The sequence below is a fragment of the Anolis sagrei genome, chromosome 4 (assembly GCF_037176765.1).
Source record: "Anolis sagrei isolate rAnoSag1 chromosome 4, rAnoSag1.mat, whole genome shotgun sequence".
NCBI classification, from domain to species: domain Eukaryota; kingdom Metazoa; phylum Chordata; class Lepidosauria; order Squamata; family Dactyloidae; genus Anolis; species Anolis sagrei.
In genome coordinates this window covers 130,151,678-130,171,422 of record NC_090024.1, presented here as the reverse complement: position 1 = coordinate 130,171,422, position 19,745 = coordinate 130,151,678, and the positions used below count along the sequence as shown (strand labels likewise).

The following is a 19,745-nucleotide window of genomic DNA, read 5'->3' as shown; positions in this document are numbered from 1 at the left end:
GAGGGAGGGAGGCAAAAGAGGGAGAGAGGAAAGAGATAAGGATGGATAGGATGGTGAGAGAGGAGGGACTGAGTCTAGATTATATGGCAGTATAGAAGGACCCTTAAATTCACTCTTTCTGCATGAACTAATAAGGGTTTCTCTCATGTACAGATATGGTGCTATACATCAAAATAATGACAATCATAACAGCAATAAATGATATTTACTATTCATAATTATTAGTCAATATTAGCCATGATGATAGTTGTTTGAAGCAGCTTCCTATTCCTTTTATTCTTCTTATCATCATTTTAGATGTTTAGTTTGGCATTTTCTCCTCAATTTTATTATCTTAAGTTGCTTTTATATTTTTATTGTTAGCTGCTTGGAGGACTTACTACGTGCTGTTATGAGGAGGCAAAGAAATATTCAGAAATGATAAAACACAATAAACCAAAGGATTTGTCTCTCCAGACACATCAAATACACAGTGTACTTGTGCCAAAAGACACAATGCATAAAAATGTCCCCTTGGAATGCTCTCTGATCTCAAGCCTTTTTATTTTCTGTTTCCATACACAGGAAATCCCAGAATTCTCAAGACTGACCGTTGTGTTTTTAGCTTTTGGGACCCTGAACTCAGAGTCTTACTCATCCATCTCTTTGGAGGATGCCAACAGATGCTAAGGCCATTTCCATCATCAGCAGTTCCAAGAATTATATTCACTTGACCTGGAAAAATCCTTTTTCTTAGGTCAAAAGGAGACCGAGTCCCCATGCTCCCTTTTGACCGAGGTATCTCTAGAGTAAGGATACTTTCATTGTAACTGCAATATAACTGCAGAGACCGAGTGTTATTGCAACTGCTCTTCTCTCTACTCCAATATGAGAAAATATTAGTCTTGGGAGCTTCCAAACACCAAAACAAGCAGCTACCAATCCTTCTTCCCTTATCCCATCTGTTTCGGAATTTTAAAACAACAACATCCAGTTACTAATAACATTTCATTGACCCTTCAGGTTGAATATTGTTTACAGAAATGTCCAATAATATTTGTTTCAGGTTCCCAGATTGAGAATGTAGAGAAAATATTTTGTCTTGTTTTGCTTTGTTTATTTTCCAAACAGCAGCCATGGCTTATTCTCAGAGATAATGACCTTTCCTTTGGATTGTTCCTCTTCCCACACTACAGGTCAGTAGATGGGTGGTATGATCAAATATAGATTGTTATGAACATTTGCTACTGCACATCCTCATATCATTATTCATGCAAAACAAAATTTAGCGTGGAAGACTAGAAGCTTTTCCCCTGATTTCCTAATTTTTGTAGGGTTGTATCAGGCATGTAGCGGGGGGGGGGGGGGGGCTTGGGGGGCTTCGCCCCCCCCCCCAATTCTCATGGTGGTCCGCGAGAAGGCCTTACTGGTACATTATTTAAACTGTTATGTTTATTCATATGATCTGATCACCATACTCAATATATCCCATATGCATGGGGGTATTAGGGTGATACAAAAGGTTTGCTAGGCTAGACCCTCTTTCACTCAGACCCAGCACCCGCCCGAACCAAACTCAGTCGTCCCCCGTCCCCCCCGAAACAAAATCCTGGCTACAGGCCTGGCTTGTATGGAAGAGTATTCAGTGGTGTGAACTTGCATCCACACCATGGGATATTCCCACATTGTGAAGGGTAAAACAACCCATTCAAGAGGGCTACTACATAAGTGATATACTGGAGGCTAGAGTATGCAAATACATGGACCATTGTTTCATGCCTTTTATTTAAAAGGAAATACAGGCAGTCTACAAGTTACAAACAAAGTAAGCTCTGTAGGTTTGTTCTTAAGTTGAATTTGTTTGTAAGTCGGAACAGGTACATTTTAAAAACGTTATTGCAGCCAAATGCTGTTGTTGTTCATTTGTTCAGTCATTTCCAACTCTTTGTGACTTCATGGACTAGGCCACACCAGAGCTCCCTGTTGGTTGTCACCACCCCCAGCTCCTTCAAGGTCAATTCAGTCACTTCAAGGATACCCTTGATCGGCTCCTCTTCCTTTTTCCTTCCATTTTCCCCAGCATCATTGTCCCCAGCATCATTGTCCAGCCAAATACATGGGTTGAATAAAAAGTAATGCCTCCACCTTCGTAACTCCTCAACAGATGGCAGTACTGGTAAGCAGCAGGTACTGGCTTGTTCAGTAGACTGTCCTCTACAGTTCCATTTTGGTGGGAAGCCTTAGCATTGAACAATTGTGTTATTAAAGTGTGAAGTATGGAACCCTGCGCAGAAATTCGGTTAATGCGACTTAAGCAACATGCAGTCATTGAATTCTTGACAGCAGAAGGTGTCACCTCAACATCTTTAAACTTACTCACCCAACAACGCACAGTACTCACCTCAACACAATCACCATAAACAGCTTGCATTCTCTGATGAATCTCTTTTAGAGTGACACCTTCTGCTGTCAAGTATTCAATGACTGCACATTGCTTAAGTAGCACTGACTGACCGTCTGCTCAGGGTTCCATACTTCACACTTTTGCAACACAACCGTTCAATGCTAAGGCTTCCTATCAAAATGGAACTGTAAAGGAGAGTCTACTGAACAAGCCAGTACCTGCCGCATACTGGTACTGCCATCTATTGAGGAGTTACGAAGGTGGAGGCATTACTTTTCATTCGATCCTCATATGTATGTGTGTGTGTGTGAAATGCTGGAGGCCAGAGCATGCAAATACATAGACGATTATTTCATGTCACCTGGAGTAAATATTTTTAAAAGGAAGTATTTACTCTAGGTGATGTATTATAAATTTTGTGTACATTTTGAAGTGCTGCTATGTGCTTACTCTAAATCATCTCCACACACAGCTATGTAAATAATTGCATACCCACTCAGTTCCACATTTGAAAATGGACTTTTTTTTTAAGCACTGCAAGTTAAACCAGGAGCTTTCCTCTTTAAGCCTCACTATGTGCTAGTTATAGAGCCAGTAGGAAACTAAGTAACCTTAGGCTGGATCTATACTGCCCTATATCCCAGGATCTGATCCAAGATTATTTGCTTTGAACTTGATTATATGAGTTTATACTGACAGATTATCTGGGATAAACAGATAATCTGGGATTCAATCGTGAGATACAGGGCAATGTAGATCCAGCCTTAGAATAAATTTAATTCTCACTGGTGGCCAAACTAGCAATGATATCAACTACACAAAACCCATTATTAACATGAATTTGGAAGAGGAGCTGTGAGAGAGGGAAGGTGAACATAATTGGAGTTTTAACCATCCTACCAAATACAAGTCCTATTTAAACGGGTGTAAAAAAGCTTCCAGTGGGGAAAATGTACAAGCAGTCCCCAAGTTACAATAGGTTCTACAGGTGTGCTTGTAAGTTGAATTTATATGTAAATTGAAATAGGCACATTTTAAAGTATAACTCCAGCAGTAGGGAAGGTCCCCTAAAGATGTATTGACCAAGGAGCACTTAGAGCCCATAGCCAGCACTACCCCATAAGGACTGCAAGAATTAAAGCCACCTAAGTACAGATTCATATATGAGCACTTTATTGAAATCGTGAAAACCTGCTCACGGGCCTCCATACTGAGAGGCTGCAGAACCAACTACCTTCAGGGCATTACTCCTGAAACAGCTGCCTTGTTGGAAAACTATTACAGGCTCCACAACGAAGACCCATTTAGTGAGCAAACCCTTCAGGCAGTGCAGAGCATTGTGTCCTCCATCTCTGAAGCCAAGAAAGAACAGTGGATCAAGCTGATCACAGAGGTCGACATGGGCAGGAGCAGCCAGAAGGCGTGGAGGCTGCTGAGATGGTTGAGCAATGACCCCTCACAAACTAATACCCATGGCAACATAAAGGCAGATCAGATAGCACACCAGCTCTTGAAGAATGGGAAACCCAACCTTGCCACCAAAGTAGAAAAGAAACCAATAGCCAGACAACTAGAGATTGAGAACAACAACCTTCATGAACCCTTTACATCTACTGAATTGGACATGGCTCTCAATAAATGTAAAAATGGCAAAGCAGCTGGCCTGGATGACCTATGGATGGAACAAATCAAGAACTTTGGTCCAAAAGCAAGGTGCTGGCTGCTGGAGCTGATGAACAACTGCACTGCATCCTGTCAGATCCCCAAAATCTGGAGGAAAGCAAGAGTCATAGCCATCTTGAAGCCAGGCAAAGACCATAATGATCCAAAAAGCTATAGACCAATCTCCTGTTGTGCCACCTCTACAAAGTTCTGGGGAGACTTATTTTGCATAGAATTATGGAAAAAATAGACCCTTGTCTGATTCCACAGCATGCTGGCTTCAGGAAAGGCAAAAGCTGCACATCCGCAAGTGCTGAACCTGACTCAGCACATAGAAGATAGCTTTGAAAGGCAGCAGATCACAGGAGCTGTCTTCATAGACCTGTCAGCAGCCTATGATACTGTAAACCAACGCCTCCTCCTGAGAAAAATGTATAATATCACAAAGGACTACCATCTCACCCGCCTCATAGGAAACCTGCTACAAAACAGGAGCTTTTTTGTTGAGTTCCAGGGCCAGAGAAGCAGATGGTGGAAACAGAAGAGCGGCCTGCCTCAGGGGAGTGTGCTTGCTCCATCAATGTTCAACATTTACACAAATGACCAGCCACTGCCAGAAGGGACAGAGTGCTTCATCAATGCTGATGATCGTGCCATTACTGTTCAAGCTGGGAGCTTTGAGATGGTTGAACAGAAGCTCTCCGAAGCTCTAGGTGCTCTTACTGCCTATTACAGGGAAAACCAGCTGATCCCTAATCCATCTAAAACACAAACATGTGCTTTTCACCTTAAGAACAGACAAGCATCCCGAGCTCTGAGGATTACCTGGGAACAATCATGTTAAGATGGTGCAAAACACCCTTCGGTCTCCAGAGTACAGACAAAAGTCAGTAAAAAAAGACAGAAAAGGTAAAACATTACAATGAATAATTTACAATCAGCTGACAGAACAACTTTAAAATACTATTGATTTTATGACCCAGAAGTGACTGAGGGACCTGTCCTATTGGTCTGGTTATGTAAAACTACACATACAGAGAGAATATGAAATAGAATAAAATGTTCAACTTGATTAAACTGACATTGTTCTTAATTGTTTAGAAGTTGTTTCCTAGGATCTATTTTGCTCTGGTCTGGCGTCACTAAATCTTCAGTTGAATTATGAAACTTGTGCTGAATTATGCCATGACTAAACAACACTACCTGACTGCCTTCTTAGAGTTCTGTATGTGCATCTATATAAATAAAAATGTAATGTTCGTTTGTGGGATTAACATAACTCAAAAACCACTGGATGAATTGACACCAAATTTGGAAACAATACACGTATCAGGCCAACAAGTGACTATCACTCATAAAAACACTGAAAAACACAGAAGAAGAGACTTTATAAGCCAAAAAATTAAAAAATACATTACAATGCATGTGCAAAACCACATATACACATATATACACACACAAAACACATATACACAGAGTGAGCCACAGCAACGCGTGGCAGCGGTTGGCTAGTGTGTTTGTAAAACTACTGATTTGTCTGTACAATTACAAAGTCTGTCCTAAGGCAAAGGGATTCAAGAGGCATCTTTGTTCTTGTTAGACCCTTCTGTTGTTATTGTTTGGTTTTCTGCATTTTAAAAAACATGTTCATGTTCTCCTTGAATCGGATCTTCTAATAAAAACCAGACCTTGTCTTAAACTGATTGTCCTTTGCCATATATGCCTTAATCCTGGGACTCTGTTCTCCCTAATTTGATTATATGATCTTATCACACTATTTCTGTTGTCAGGACCCATTACTAATATCAACACATTCATTTGGCTTTTATAATTACCATATGACCAGGGACGAAATAATTGCTTGCCTTCAGGGCTTTCTGAAATGATGAATCCAAGATATACCTATTATGGTGTCTTTTGGAGGCAGGGGCAAGATTTGTTTGCTTTCCGCTGGGCTGAGAGAATGTGACTTAGCCAAGGTCACTTGGTGCAATGTTTCTCAACCTTCCTAATGCCGCGACCCCTTAATATAGTTCCTCATGTTGTGGTGACCCCCAACCAGGTCCATAGCCAGGATTTTGATTCGGGGGGGGGGTGCTGAATTTGATTCGGGGGGGGGGGGCTGAGTTTGATTCAAAGGGGAGGGTGAGGATCTACCCTAGCAAACCTTTTGTATCGTTATCCCAATAGCCCCATGCATATATTGAGCATGGTGATCAGATCATTATATGAATAAACATAACAGTTTTAAAAAGTTTGCTCCAGGCACTGTCAGGCCATTATATGCTAATCAAGGTGGTCAGTTGAAACATTCACACCTAGCTCCAGCAGACAAGAGTCCTTTGTCCCACCTTGGTCATTCCACAGATATATAAACCCTTTTTCCTAGTTCTAACAGACCTCACTACCTCTGAGGATGCTTGCCATAGATGCAGGCGAATCGTCAGGAGAGAATGCCTCTAGACCATGGCCACATAGCCCGAAAAAACCTACAACAATCCAGTTTAAATAATGTACCAGTAAGGCCTTCTTGCGGACCGCCCTGAGAATTTCGGGGGGGGGGGGAGTCCCCCCCCTGGCTACATGCCTGCCCCCAACCATAAAATTATTTTCATTACTACTTCATAACTGTAATTTTTCTACTGTTATGAACTGTAATGTAAGTATCTGATAGGCAGAATGTATTTTCATTCACTGGACCAAATTTGGCACAAATACCCAATATGCCCAAATTTGAATACTAGTGGGGTTGCAGGGAGATTGATTTTGTCATTTGGGAGTTGTAGTTGCTGGGATTTATAGTTAACCTACAATCAAATAGCATTCTGAACTCCAGCAATGATGGAATTGAACCAAGCTTGGCACACTGAACACCCATGACCAACAGAAAATACTGGAAGGGTTTAATGGAGTTTGAGTTTTGGTGTTGTAGTTCACCTACATTCAGAGACTACTGTGGATTCAAACAATAATGGATTTGGACCAAATTTGTTACAAATACTCAAGATAATAATAATAATAATAATAATAATAATAATAATATTTATTTATACCCCGCCACCATCTCCCTCAGCGGGAACTCAGAGCAGCTTACATGGGACCAAGCCCGAACAACAGGTTACAATTAAAAAAAATACAAAATTGCAATAAAATAAACAACATAACATTAAAGTATAAAACTTCAAAGCATATAAACAATATACATAGAACATAAGAACTGAACATAAGGACAAAGAGCGGGCCGCATGTACATAAAATGATTTTAAAACTCCAGGTGAGATAAAGGGATAAAACTAACCTAAAACTAAAACAAACCTACGTACAAGGGGGGGACGGGGACGGGACTCCTGGGACAAGATGTACAAATGTGAGCACTGGTGGAGTTTGGGGGAAACAGAACTTGATATTTGGGAGTTGTAGTTGCTGGGATTTATAGTTCACCTCAATCAAAGAGCATTCTGAACCCTACCAATCATAGAATTAGGCCAAACGTCCCACACAGAACCCCCATGACCAACGGAAAATACTGTGCTTTCTGATGGTCATTGGTGACCCCTCTGACACCCCCCTTGTGACCCCTCCAGGGGTCTCGACCCCCAGGTTGAGAAATGCTGACTTAGTGGGTTATCATAGCCAATATTCAGACTTCCAGACAGGTCCTATATCCCAGGATCTGATCCCAAATTTTCTGTTTATCGCAAATTTTCTGGCAGTGGGGACCCATATAAAGTTTAAATGAGAAAACCTGGGATCAGAACCTGGGCTACAGGGCCCTTAAATCTTCAGAGTCCTAGTCCAGCACCTAAACCACTATCTCACAGCAGTTCATAAAACGAAAATATTGCTCCCCAAATTGCTGTCCACTCTAGAACTAAGTGATGAGACATCCCTGGATGTTGACACAGAGAAGGTGCCTGAGCAAGCAGAAACATTCCTACTTGGCTCGAGTGCTCACTGACGTGATAAACTGGTGTCTGGAGTATATCACTTTTGACTCAGGTTGGGGCTCTATGCTTGCAAACCCATAAAAATAAAACAAACAGTTACAGACGAATTAGCACACCCTCAGGCAAAACTGAACTCCTTTTGTACTTCAGTTCAACAAATATAGAACTATGTCCCCTGAAAGTGCTTTTTAAGAGGATCATACTTGTACTTTCTGTGTAACAAGTGGTAAGAAATTACTAATCAGGAGTGTTTACAGGCTGTTTCTATTTTTCTAAGCAGGTATGTAAGCACAGTTTTCCCTCTTTCTCTTCTTTATCCAGTCATACCTTGGATACCCAGCTTTCCACCTTAATAAGATCTTGAATCCTAAAGTAAAGGTACTAATAGAAGGCATTTCTCATCCTCTCCTTCACCCTGTAGCCACTTGCACTCCTTGAAAAGCCTATTTGAAGTCATCATAGAATGAGATGAGACACAAGGCAAATGCAAGATACTCCACTTAAGCAGAGAAAAATGAAATGCAAAGATACAGAATAGGAGACGCGTGGCTTGAGAGCAGTACGTGTGAAAAAGATCTTGGAGTCCTCGTGGACAACAAGTTAAACATGAGCTAACAATGTGATGCGGCGGCAAAAAAAGCCAATGGGATTTTGGTCTGCATCAATAGGAGTATAGTGTCTAGATCCAAGGAAGTCGTGCTACCCCTCTATTCTGCCTTGGTTAGATCACACCTGGAATATTGTGTCCAATTCTGGGCATCACAATTGAAGAGAGATATTGACAAGCTGGAATGTGTCCAGAGGAGGGCAACTAATATGATCAAGGGTCTGGAGAACAAGCCCTATGAGGAGCAGCTTAAAGAAGCCCTATGAGGAGCGGCCTGAAGAAGAGAAGGCTGAGAGGAGACATGATAGCCATGTATAAATATGAGGGAGGAAGTCATAGGGAGGAGCGAGCGAACTTGTTTTCTGCTGCCCTGGAGACTAGGACACGGAACAATGGCTTCAAACTACAAGAAAGGAGATTCCATCTGAACATTAGGAAGAACTTCCTGACTGTGAGAGCTGTTCAGCAGTGGAACTCTCTGCCCTGGAGTGTGGTAGAGACTCCTTCTTTGGAAGCCTTTAAACAGAGGCTGGATGGCTTTGAAGGCAATTATCCTGTTTCTTGGCAGGGGGTTGGACTGGAAGGTCCATGAGGTCTCTTCCAACTCTATGATTCTAAGCCATGGACTAGAAAATCAGGACATCATGCAGAAGAGTCCTGAATTCCAATATTATGATAATTGTGGTGAAATAACTTCATGAAATATCTTCTGTCTAATCCTCCCCTCAAATGCTCCCACATCTAATATCCTATCCCATATTACTCAGGAGAATCAGCACTCTGAAGAGGATTTTTGGTGATTGCAATAGGCTGCAGAGGAGGAGAAGAGACCCCCAAAACTTTATGTGAACCTCCTTACTAAATATACTTTAGTTTCCAACTTACGAATATATGTTTGTTTGTCAATCAGCAATTAAAGTTCAATATTGTATTTGGGTTGTGCTATTTTCTTATTTGTATATCTGGATTTTAAAATATATTGTGATGTTTACGTTGTATTTCTTGGTTATAATGCTAATATATTTTTAATATTTCAAATACACTACGAATCATTTTTTTTTTTTACATTCTGAAAATGTATCTTATTTTCTTCAGATTGTTCTTTGGTTTAATGTAAGCACTACAATATTTAGCCGAATACCGTTATTACTAAATATTGAAGTGGCATCGAATTCTTGCCTATTCTTAACTGCTCCGAGTCGCTCTTGGGCTGAGAGGGGTGGTATATAAGGGTAGTATTTATTTATTTATTTACAGCATTAAACTAAATAAATAATATATGTATCAACTGGATATAAATGTGGCTGACCATGGTTATAAGAGAGAACATTTCTAAAGGTGATCTAACTAATGAATGAACATGGTCAGAAAGGGAAATCCTTGTTCAGGATCCCATATGCCGCCAGACACATACAAAGTGGTTGTATGTATAAAGTGTAGTATGGATGGAACAGAAAAGGAAGTAAGCATTTTACCCGTCTTAATTTCCTTCCCAGAAATGGCTTTTTGAGGCATTATTTTCTCCCAGCGAGGGTTCAAGTATTGAAGTAAAACCCACTGGGAGGGGAAAAACAGTATATAGAATTAGCATATTGTATATTTCATGGGAGAGCTCCACACACTTTCTATACATGCCATTTGCTTCCTACTTGGATGGGATCAAAACAATCTGATCAGAGTCCTGCCATTGTTTCTATACCAAAATTCAAACGATTTTTAGTAATCGCATCTCACACAGAGAAAGCCCTAGGTAATTTTCAATGGTAAGCAAATGTTATTTTGGCGTTCCCCCCAACCAATCACTGATATATATTTTCTGTTTGTCGTGGGAGTTCTGTGTGCCATATTTGGTTCAATTCCATCATTGGTGGAGTTCAGAATGCTCTTTGATTGTAGGTGAACGATACATCCCAATAACTACTACTTGCATATGTCAAGGTCTATTTTCCCCCAAGAGCGCCCTTGGGCAAAATCAACTGTACTGCAAATGCTTACTTTGCTTAATGGGTTTAGCCGCCCCTGCATATACTCAATGATCAATTACTCAGTCAACAGACATTTTCTGTACTACTTAGGGCTACTTCACTAATCTCTTCCTCGGCCCCTTGGGCTTGTGTGAGATCTTCTAAATGTAAGACCACAAATAGTTTGCCAGGCAGATCTCATGTACTCTCTCCTGAGATGAATGAGAACAGGATAGCTTTAGCCAGGCTTGTCCCAAAGCTAAGAAAATGCATTTTCTCTCTTGACACATAACATAGGCTAAAAGTCTTGCAGTGTTGCCCTTTGATCCCTCGTCCCATTAATTTCCCTCCTTGAAAGAGATAAACCTCATTCTCTCACCTCTCCAGACATGTGTGCGGCAAGGCTGCTAGTCCCTTACACATCTTGTCCTGTAGTTATTTCCTTCTTGATGCCAAGCAGATTGTGTGGAAAAGGCTGCGGCTCCGTCTGTTGCACAGGCTGCTGCTTCTCAAAAATATATATAAATATATAAAGAGGCTGCCTTGAATCCCAGCCAGCTGTTTTGGCCAATCCTGTCCAGTGTAGTGTTCTTGAGCTGCAGAGCAATAGCCTGAGGAGCACAGAACTTGTCATGAGGCAGAGATGAGAGAAGCATACAACTGGAAGAGACCCCCAAGGGCCATCCAGTCCAACCCCATTCTGCCATGCAGGAAAAGTACAATCAAAGCACCTCCAACAGATGGCCATCCAACCTCTGTTTAAAAGCCTCCAAGGAAGGAGCGTCCACCATGCTCCAGGGTAGAGAGGTCCATTATTGAACAGTTCTTATGGTCAAGAAGTTCTTCCTAATGTTCAGGTAGAATCCCCTGAATGTTCAGGGGATCCCTTAATGTTCCCCTAATCCCCTAATGTTCAGGTAGAAGCCACTGAAATCCACAATCACGTGGACAATTTCAACAGAAAGGAGGAAACCATGAAAATGTACAAAATCTGGCTACCAGTATTAAAAAACTCTAAAATTACAACAGCAAAACAACAGAGGGGAAACAATCAGGCACATCTAATCACCTCTCAACAAAAGATTGCCCCAGGCACTGCCAGGCCATCGAATGCTAATCAACGTGGACAGTTGAAACATTCACATCTAGCTCCAACAGACAAGAATTCTTTGCCCCACCCTGGTCATTCCACAGATATATAAGCCCACTTTCCTAGTTCCAATAGACCTCATTACCTCTGAGGATGCTTGCCATAGATGCAGGTGAAATGTCAGGAGAAAATGCCTCTAGAACATGGCCATATAGCCCAAAAAAAACTACAACAACCCAGAATCCCCTTTCCTGTAACTTGAACCCATTGCTCCTAGTCCTAGTCTTCAGGGCAGCAGAAAACATAAGGGGGAGAAATTAGTCTGCTCCCTCTTCATTATGATATTTGGGTTGTGGTAAGTTTTTCGGACTGTATGGTCATGTTCCAGTAGCATTTTTTTCCTAACGTTCTGCCTGCATCTGTGGCTGGCATTTTCAGAGGATCTGTTGGCAACGAAGTAAATGGAGTGCATATATACCTATGGAATGTCCAGGGTGGGAGAAAGAACCCTTGTCTGTTTAAGGAAATGTGAATGTTGCAGTTAGTATGCTTGAGTTAGCATTTGAGTAGCCATGAAGTTTGCAAAGTCAATCAGTGAGGGTATCTGCGTATAGATTGGCCTTTGTTGCTTGGAGGTATCCTCTGTTTGGGAGGAGTTAACTGGCCCTTGATTGTTTGTTGTCTGGCGTTCTCCTGTTTCTGAGTGGTGTTCATGGCCATACAGCCTGAAAAACTCGCAGCAACCCAGTGAATCCGGCCATGAAAGCCTTCGAAAATACATTATGATATCCTTTCACATATTTAAACATGGCGATCATGTCTCTTCTCAACCTTCTCTTCTACAGGCTAAACAAGCCCAGTTCTTTGAGCTGCTTCTCATAGGGTACAATTTCCAGACCTTTGATCATTTTAATCACCCTCCTCTGGATGCATCCAGAGGATCCACAGTTTGAATATCATATTTACTGTATGCGTAGTATGGCAATCCTGAAGTGAACCTATTTACCGAGGTTTTCTGGCTGTGAGAATGTGCATCTCACCCAAAGTCATCCAAAAGATTTCTGTGGTTGAGTAGGGATTCGAATCCTAGTATTCAGTTGGAGTCCAAACCACTAGGCCAGGGTTCCTCAAACTAAGGCCCAGGAGCCGGATATGGCCTTCCAAGGTCATTTACCCGGCCCTCGCTCACGGTCAACCTAAGTCTGAAACTACTTGAAAGCACACAACAACAACAACAACAATCCTATCTCATCAGCGAAAAGCAGGCCCACACTTCCCATTGAAATACTAATAAGTTGATATTTGTTAAAATTGTTCTTCATTTTAATTATTGTATTGTTTTTAAGTGTTTTTTTCCACTACAAATAAGATATGTGCAATGTGCATAGGAATTCATGTTTTTTTCAAATTATAATCCAGCCCTCCAACAGTTTTGAGACACTGTCATCTGGCCCTCTGTTTAGAAAGTTTAAGGACCCCTGCACTAGGCCATAGTCTAGTTTATCAAAGTAGCATAGCTCCCTAGTATAGATTCAAGAGGTAATAAATAGAAATATCACTCTTGTGAGAGCAACTGCCTATTTGTCTGTGTTTGAGAACATAGGGTCTGTTTTGTTACTGGGTTGAAGATTCATCTATCTCATGCCAAGATATGCTGACATATCCTACCCAGGAAATGCTTTCAGGATTTGAGCCATGGCACTTGAAGTGGTGCCAGGATGCTTATTGTGGCCTACACAGGGCACGGATGATGCACCATGTCTTCCATTGTGATGCACCAATTGTTCCGTGGCAGTTAAAGCTGGAGTAGGGGAGCTAGGGTGAAGCAGTTGGCAGTGAGGATCACAAAGGGGCAACAAATGGTGGATTATTTTTTTTTTCTTGTTTTGTCTTGTTTCTGCCTTCCTTTGAGGAAAGGCGAGAGGTGTCTTTCCCTTTACATTTTTTGCCTCAGTTGGCAAATGCCTTTTCTAATTTGTATTCTCCTGGTAGGAATGATCATTTAACCAACTGGCCTTGTTCTCCTTCCATCAATGTATTTGGCCCAACCTTAATCCTTCCACTGTGGACCCTTGACCAAAAATTGGGGTAAGTGGCAATTCTTTTTTTAAAAAAAGTTTAAAGGACCAAAGAACTAGTAGAAGTGCAGATCACAATGAATGTTGTCTGGTAGGATAGCAGCCAATACCTTCCATGGCACCCAAATCAGCTGAAACAAACCACCTCCTTCTGTTCTGTCTGTCTGTGTATTGTCTATACAAAGCAGCATTGCGGTTCGAATCTGGGGAGTGGGGTGAGCTCCCATCTCAGCTCTAGTTCCCCATACAGGGACATGAGAGAAGCCTCCCACAGGATGGTAAAACATCATTTATCTGGGCATCCTCTGGGCAACATCCTTGCTGACGGCCAACTCACTCACACCAGAAGTGACTTACAGTTTCTCAAGTCGCTCCTGACACACCATAATAATAATAATAATAATAATAATAATAATAATAATAATAATAATAATACCTTGAACAAGTTACACTCTTTCAATGTCAGAGGAAGGATATTTAAAGAATGTAATCAGAGCAATTCCACTAGAACAATTCCCAGGTAAATGCACAGAGGTTTATAGGAGTTCTCAATCTCTAGATATCAAGTGTGTGATGTTGCAATTGGACCACAAACAGCCTGTGGAAAAGTTACATTTTTGTACTGAAATGATCCAACAACTCTGCCAGCTGTAGAATTCTGCCAAAGTTGTTGTATCACAACGCAACTTTCCCAAGATCTGCAAATGGTGAGATAAACAACAAATCTATGCACCCTTTCACACAGCACTATATCTCAGAATATCAAGGCAGGAAATCACACAATATCTGCTTTGAACTGGATTATCTGAGTCCACACTGCCATGTATTCCAAAGCAGATAATGTGGGAACACCCAGGCCTGGTTTACAAAGCACAAGCAATTGAAGGCCATCTTGGCTTCTCTTTAAAATCAAATGCTAAAAGAGATCTGTAGTGTTCAGGAATTGCTGGTGGCTCACCTCAGTGACTCTACTCTGGGTTTTAGTCTGAACAGATGAGCAATCCCAAATGATGAATCCTACTCTCAAATAGATTCAGCACCTTGGAGAGCTCCCTTTACCTTCAAGCCAAAAATGAACCTGGTATCCCATTGACTAATCCTGGAAGGGATTAGTCACTGTTTTGAAAAAGATTGCCTTTACAACTGAAAGAGGAAAACAAATGGACAAACTGTACTCTGCATCCTTTAAGTAGGAAATAGAATATTTTTAAATTATTTACTAACATTTCCTTTGGAACCTATTCACCTCCTCGGGGCTTCTATGCAGCCCTTAGGTTTGGGACTGCTGTTGTTGTTATGATTATTTATTTATTTATTCATAAATAAATAAACATAATAATAACAACAATAATAAGCCCAAACCAAAGAGCCTAATGAGCCTACAGCTCATTCCCATCCCATTATTTAAAAAGGAAGCCTAGGGCTATTTTCATTCACAATTACAGCATTATGTTACCACATCAGCTCCCATGGTTCTGTTGTTTGAGGTCATGGGATTTGTAGTTCTGTGAGTTCCACAGTTCAACTTCTAACCCTTGAGTTCCTGCCATGCACTTTGCCACTTTTACTTTCAATATTTCTTCTTGAATCAGATACCCTGGTTTAAAGGTGATCCCTATGGGAGAAAAATGGCTATGTTGCTTAGTGGGTGGAATGTGGTAAGTGTGCCCAATTTTCCTTTTAATTTCTTAAATGGAAGAGACAAACTTGTAGGAAACAAACAGATTTATTACAGAGCCAGCATGACATCGTGATTTGGGAGTTAGACTATGGCCCCTTCCACACAGCTGTATAAAATCCTATTGAACTGGTTTATATGGCAGTGTGGACTGAGATATACAAGTTCAAAGCAAATACTGTGGATTATCACTCTTGATATATATGGCTGTGTGGAAGGGCCCTACAACTCTGGAAAACAGGGTTTGAACCTCTGCTCAGCCAAGAAACCCCACTGAATCATGATCTGAATCATGACCTGATTTCAAATTCCTGTATTTCGTTACTACATTGTTAAGTTAAGCCAAATTGATCCTGTTTAATTGCTCTGTTTCCATGCTATTTCCTGTGCTACTATATGTTTCTATCCACCCTATTGACCACCCTATCCTCTTACCAGTTTCACATAATGGCCCCCTCCCCCCCTCCAAAAAGAGTCTGTTGTTGCTTTTGATGCTTGTTTATTATTGTTTATGCTGTTTTATACTATTTTAATATGTTATTGTTCTGTTTTAATTTGTATGTTGCCTTGGGCTTGGCCCGCCCTGAGTCCCTTCGGTGAGATGGAGGCAGGGTAGACTTGACCATGGTGGCCCATGCCTTAGTTACCTCTAGACTGGATTACTGTAATGCACTCTACGTGGGGCTACCCTTGAAGATGGCCCAGAAACTACAACTTGTCCAACGTTCGGCAGCCAGATTAATAACTGGGGCAACTTACAGGGAGCGGTCAAACCCCCTGTTTAAGGAGCTCCACTGGCTGCTGTTTATTTTCCCATCCCAATTCAAGGTGCAGGTTATCACCTACAAAGCCCTACCTTCGTATCTCCCTCCATGTGCCATCTTGGGCTCTCTGTTCATCTGTGGAGGCCCTTCTTTCACCCCTGCCAGTTTCACAAGCTCGCTTGGTAAGCACAAGGGAGAGAGATTTCTCTTCTGTGGCTCCCCAACTCTGGAACTCACTACCTGGAGAAATTAGGAAAGCCCCTATCCTAGAAACCTTTAAAAAGGACCTTAAAACCTGGCTCTTCCGCTGCGCCTTTGGAGAGTAGGTCTACAATCCCACACTACTGCTTAGCCTCAACGTTCTGTCATTGGAGTATATGTCATCCCCGCCTCTGTGGGAAAGCTTGATTCCACAACCCTCCCTATAACGAGCATTCCTCCGCAAATAATCTGTCTCTCTTTTATCTCGCCCGAGTTTTAATTAGTTTTAATTAGTCTTTCTTTTAATCATTACATGTAGCCTGCCCATTGTCATTGTGATTGCGCCTACTGTAATTTTATATTGTTATGTATTTACATGTTTTTTTGTATTGCATTGGTTTTATTATTACAATAATAATAATAATAATAATAATAATAATAATAATACATGTTTTATGTAATTATTATGTTGTTGTTGTTTATTGTCTGCATTTTCGGTTGTGTTGTGGTTTTATTTTATTGTAATTTGTTGTTTGAGCTAGGCCTCATGTAAGCCACTCCGAGTCCCCACTGGGAAGATGGTGGCGGAGTATAAATAAAGATTATTATTATTATTATTATTATTATTATTATTATTATTATTATTAGAAAAACAAAGTTGTTGTTGTTCTTCTTCTTCTTTTAAATGGAGGAGCCACATACTCTCAGCTCCTGAAAACCTCGAAATAGGGTCATCATGAGTTGGAAATGACTTGAAGGCACACATGAACTACAACAACAGCAACAACCAAGATTTGTTATCTTTGTTTCTGACTTATGGCAATCCTGAAGTGAGCCTATTTACCGAGATTTTCCGGCTGTGAGAATGCGCATCTCACCCATAGTCATCTAAAAACATTTTGTGGTCGAGTAGGGATTCAAACCTTAGTATTCAGTTGGAGTCCAACCCACTAGAGCAGGCATCCTCAAACTGTGGCCCTCCAGCTGTTTGGGCCTCCAACTCCCAGAAGTCCTAACAAACTTGTTCAATTGTCAGGAATTCTGGAAGTTGACAGCCCAAACAGCTGGAGGGCTGCAGTTTGAGGATGCCTGCACTAGGCCATAGTCTGGTTTATCAAAGTAGCATAGCTCCCTAGTATAGATTCAAGAGGTAATAAATAGAAATCTCACTCTTGTGAGAGCAACTGCCTATGTGTCTGTGTTTGAGAACATAGGGTCTGTTTTGTTACTGGGTTGAAGATTCATCTATCTCATGCCAAGATGTGCTGACATATCCTACCCAGGAAATGCTTTCAGGATTTGAGCCATGGCACTTGAAGTGGTGCCAGGATGCTTATTGCCATCCCACAGTGGCATTCACAGGGCACAGATGATGCACCATGTCTTCCATTGTGATGCACCAATTGTTCCGTGGCAGTTAATGCTGGAGTAGGGGAGCTAGGGTGAAGCAGTTGGCAGTAAAGATCATCAAATGGTAAGGGGCATCAAATTGGCATCAAATGGTGGTATTTTTTTCCTTTGTTTTGTGTTGCTGTTTTCTGCCGGTTCCCCAAATGTCTTCTCTAATTTGCATTCTCCTAGTGGGAATGACCATTTGACCCACTGCCCTTGTTCCCTTTCCACCAATGGATTTGGCCCAACCTTAAATCTTCCGCTGTGGACTCTTGACCAAAAAATTGGAGTAAACAGCCATTTTTAAGAAAGAAGTTTAAAGGACCAAAGAACCAGTTGACGTGCAGATTGCTACAAATGTTGTGTGGAAGGATAGCAGCCAATACAAGTTGAGTATGATATATTTTGTTAGGGGGTGCAGTGAGTCTAAACCTGATGAGGTGATGGTCGGTCCAAGGCAACGGAGCTATGGACAGCTCCTCTACACCACCACTTTCCTCCCATCCCTGACAGAAAACCAAATCTAGTGTGTGACCAGCACTGTGGGTAGGGCCAGATACCCGTTGGGACAGCCCCATGGTCGCCATGGAAGACATGAAGTCCTGAGCCCAGCACAATAAGCTGCTGGGACTCCAACACTAGGCTTGAAACCACCCCCGCTAGCTCAGGTAGGGAGACTGTAGTGCAGTGGGGTGGACGGTACTCTAACAGAATCTCTGTTCTGTCCCAGTCACCTACCCTCAGGTGGACACTTTCAAAATTGGTAGACTGTGGGATGGGGCACCTGGTCAGGTAGATGGAATCCCTATAGACCACCACAACCCCACCTCCCCACCCTCCGGATCTTGGCTAGTGTTGCATGGAGAATCCTGGTGGACAAAGCTGGGTCAGATTTACACCTCCAGCTTCATCCAACCAGGTCTCTGTTATGGTAGTGCCAGTTGCTCCTATCTTTTGAGTCTCATAAACTTTACATTTTATTTCTAAGTTTTTTATTTTTCCCAAATAAATTTTATCAGTTCTTTATTCCTATTTTTGAAGAGTACTTCTTTAAACACAATTGGTATTGTTTGAAATAGATATAACATTTTAGGCATTACATTCATTTTAATTGTTGATATTATTCCCAATAGGGACACATCTAATTTGTTCCATTTTCGTAAGTCTTTTTATATTTCTTTCCATACATTTTCATAATTATTTTTAAATCAATCTCAGTTGTTTGTCAAATGGATTCCCAGATATTATTTTTGCCTCTTGCATCGGGATCTCTTGATTCTTTTTGCTCACATTATATGTCAGAATCTTTGTTTTGTCTCTCCTTACAAATAGGTGTGCTGCTTTTCCAAATTCCATTATTATTTCTAGTTGCTACTCCCAAGTAAGTGATTGAAGATATGAGGTCCTTAAACTCACAGCAGTCACCAAGGAGGTCTGCAGGAAGGATTACAACAACCAGGTAAGAGATATGAAGACATAAGATTCTTGGACCCACCGCATTTACCAAGTAGAGGATCTTGCAGGAAGGATTTGCATTACCCAGGTAAGAGATTTGAAGGTGTGAGCTCTATGAACCAACAGTGGTGTCCTGGTCAGCTGGGGGGTTTGCTGAAAGGACCAGCAGTGGAGTTGTAGATCAGCAGTTCCCAGGAGTATCCCCCGCACTACCCCGGCCTGGCTTAGTAATTGAAGAAGAGCCTTCAACAATAGCCACTACCTCCCAGCAAGTGGAGCAAGCAGAGGTTAGTACATCAGAGCAGGCTTAAATGCACTGCCCCTTTTAGAAAACAGATGACAGCATATAGAAACCTGCAGGTCTGCACAATTAGCTGAGAAACAGGCTCTACTCAGGCAATACCTGACAGCATAAGACAAAGGGCTCTCAAAGTGAAGCCTTGTCAAGGGAGACAATGCCTTTGCTTGGTGGTATGAATCTGGACTTTGATGCTCTTGAGATTATCAGCTTTGTTGATGCCCTT

At 41.4% G+C, this 19,745-nt stretch overlaps 1 protein-coding gene across 1 annotated transcript in view; it reads right to left on the bottom strand.

Moving 5' to 3' along the window:
• Nucleotides 1-11,102, bottom strand: part of LOC132774346 (regulator of G-protein signaling 5-like) — a 28,576-nt gene extending 17,474 nt beyond the window's left edge. Inside the window, exon 1 of the mRNA XM_060774378.2 lies at nt 10,943-11,102. Coding sequence (XP_060630361.1) covers nt 10,943-10,986 — 44 coding nt within the window. The 5' untranslated portion in view covers nt 10,987-11,102. The remainder of the gene's footprint in view (nt 1-10,942) is intronic.
• Between the last annotated feature and the right edge of the window lie 8,643 nt (nt 11,103-19,745).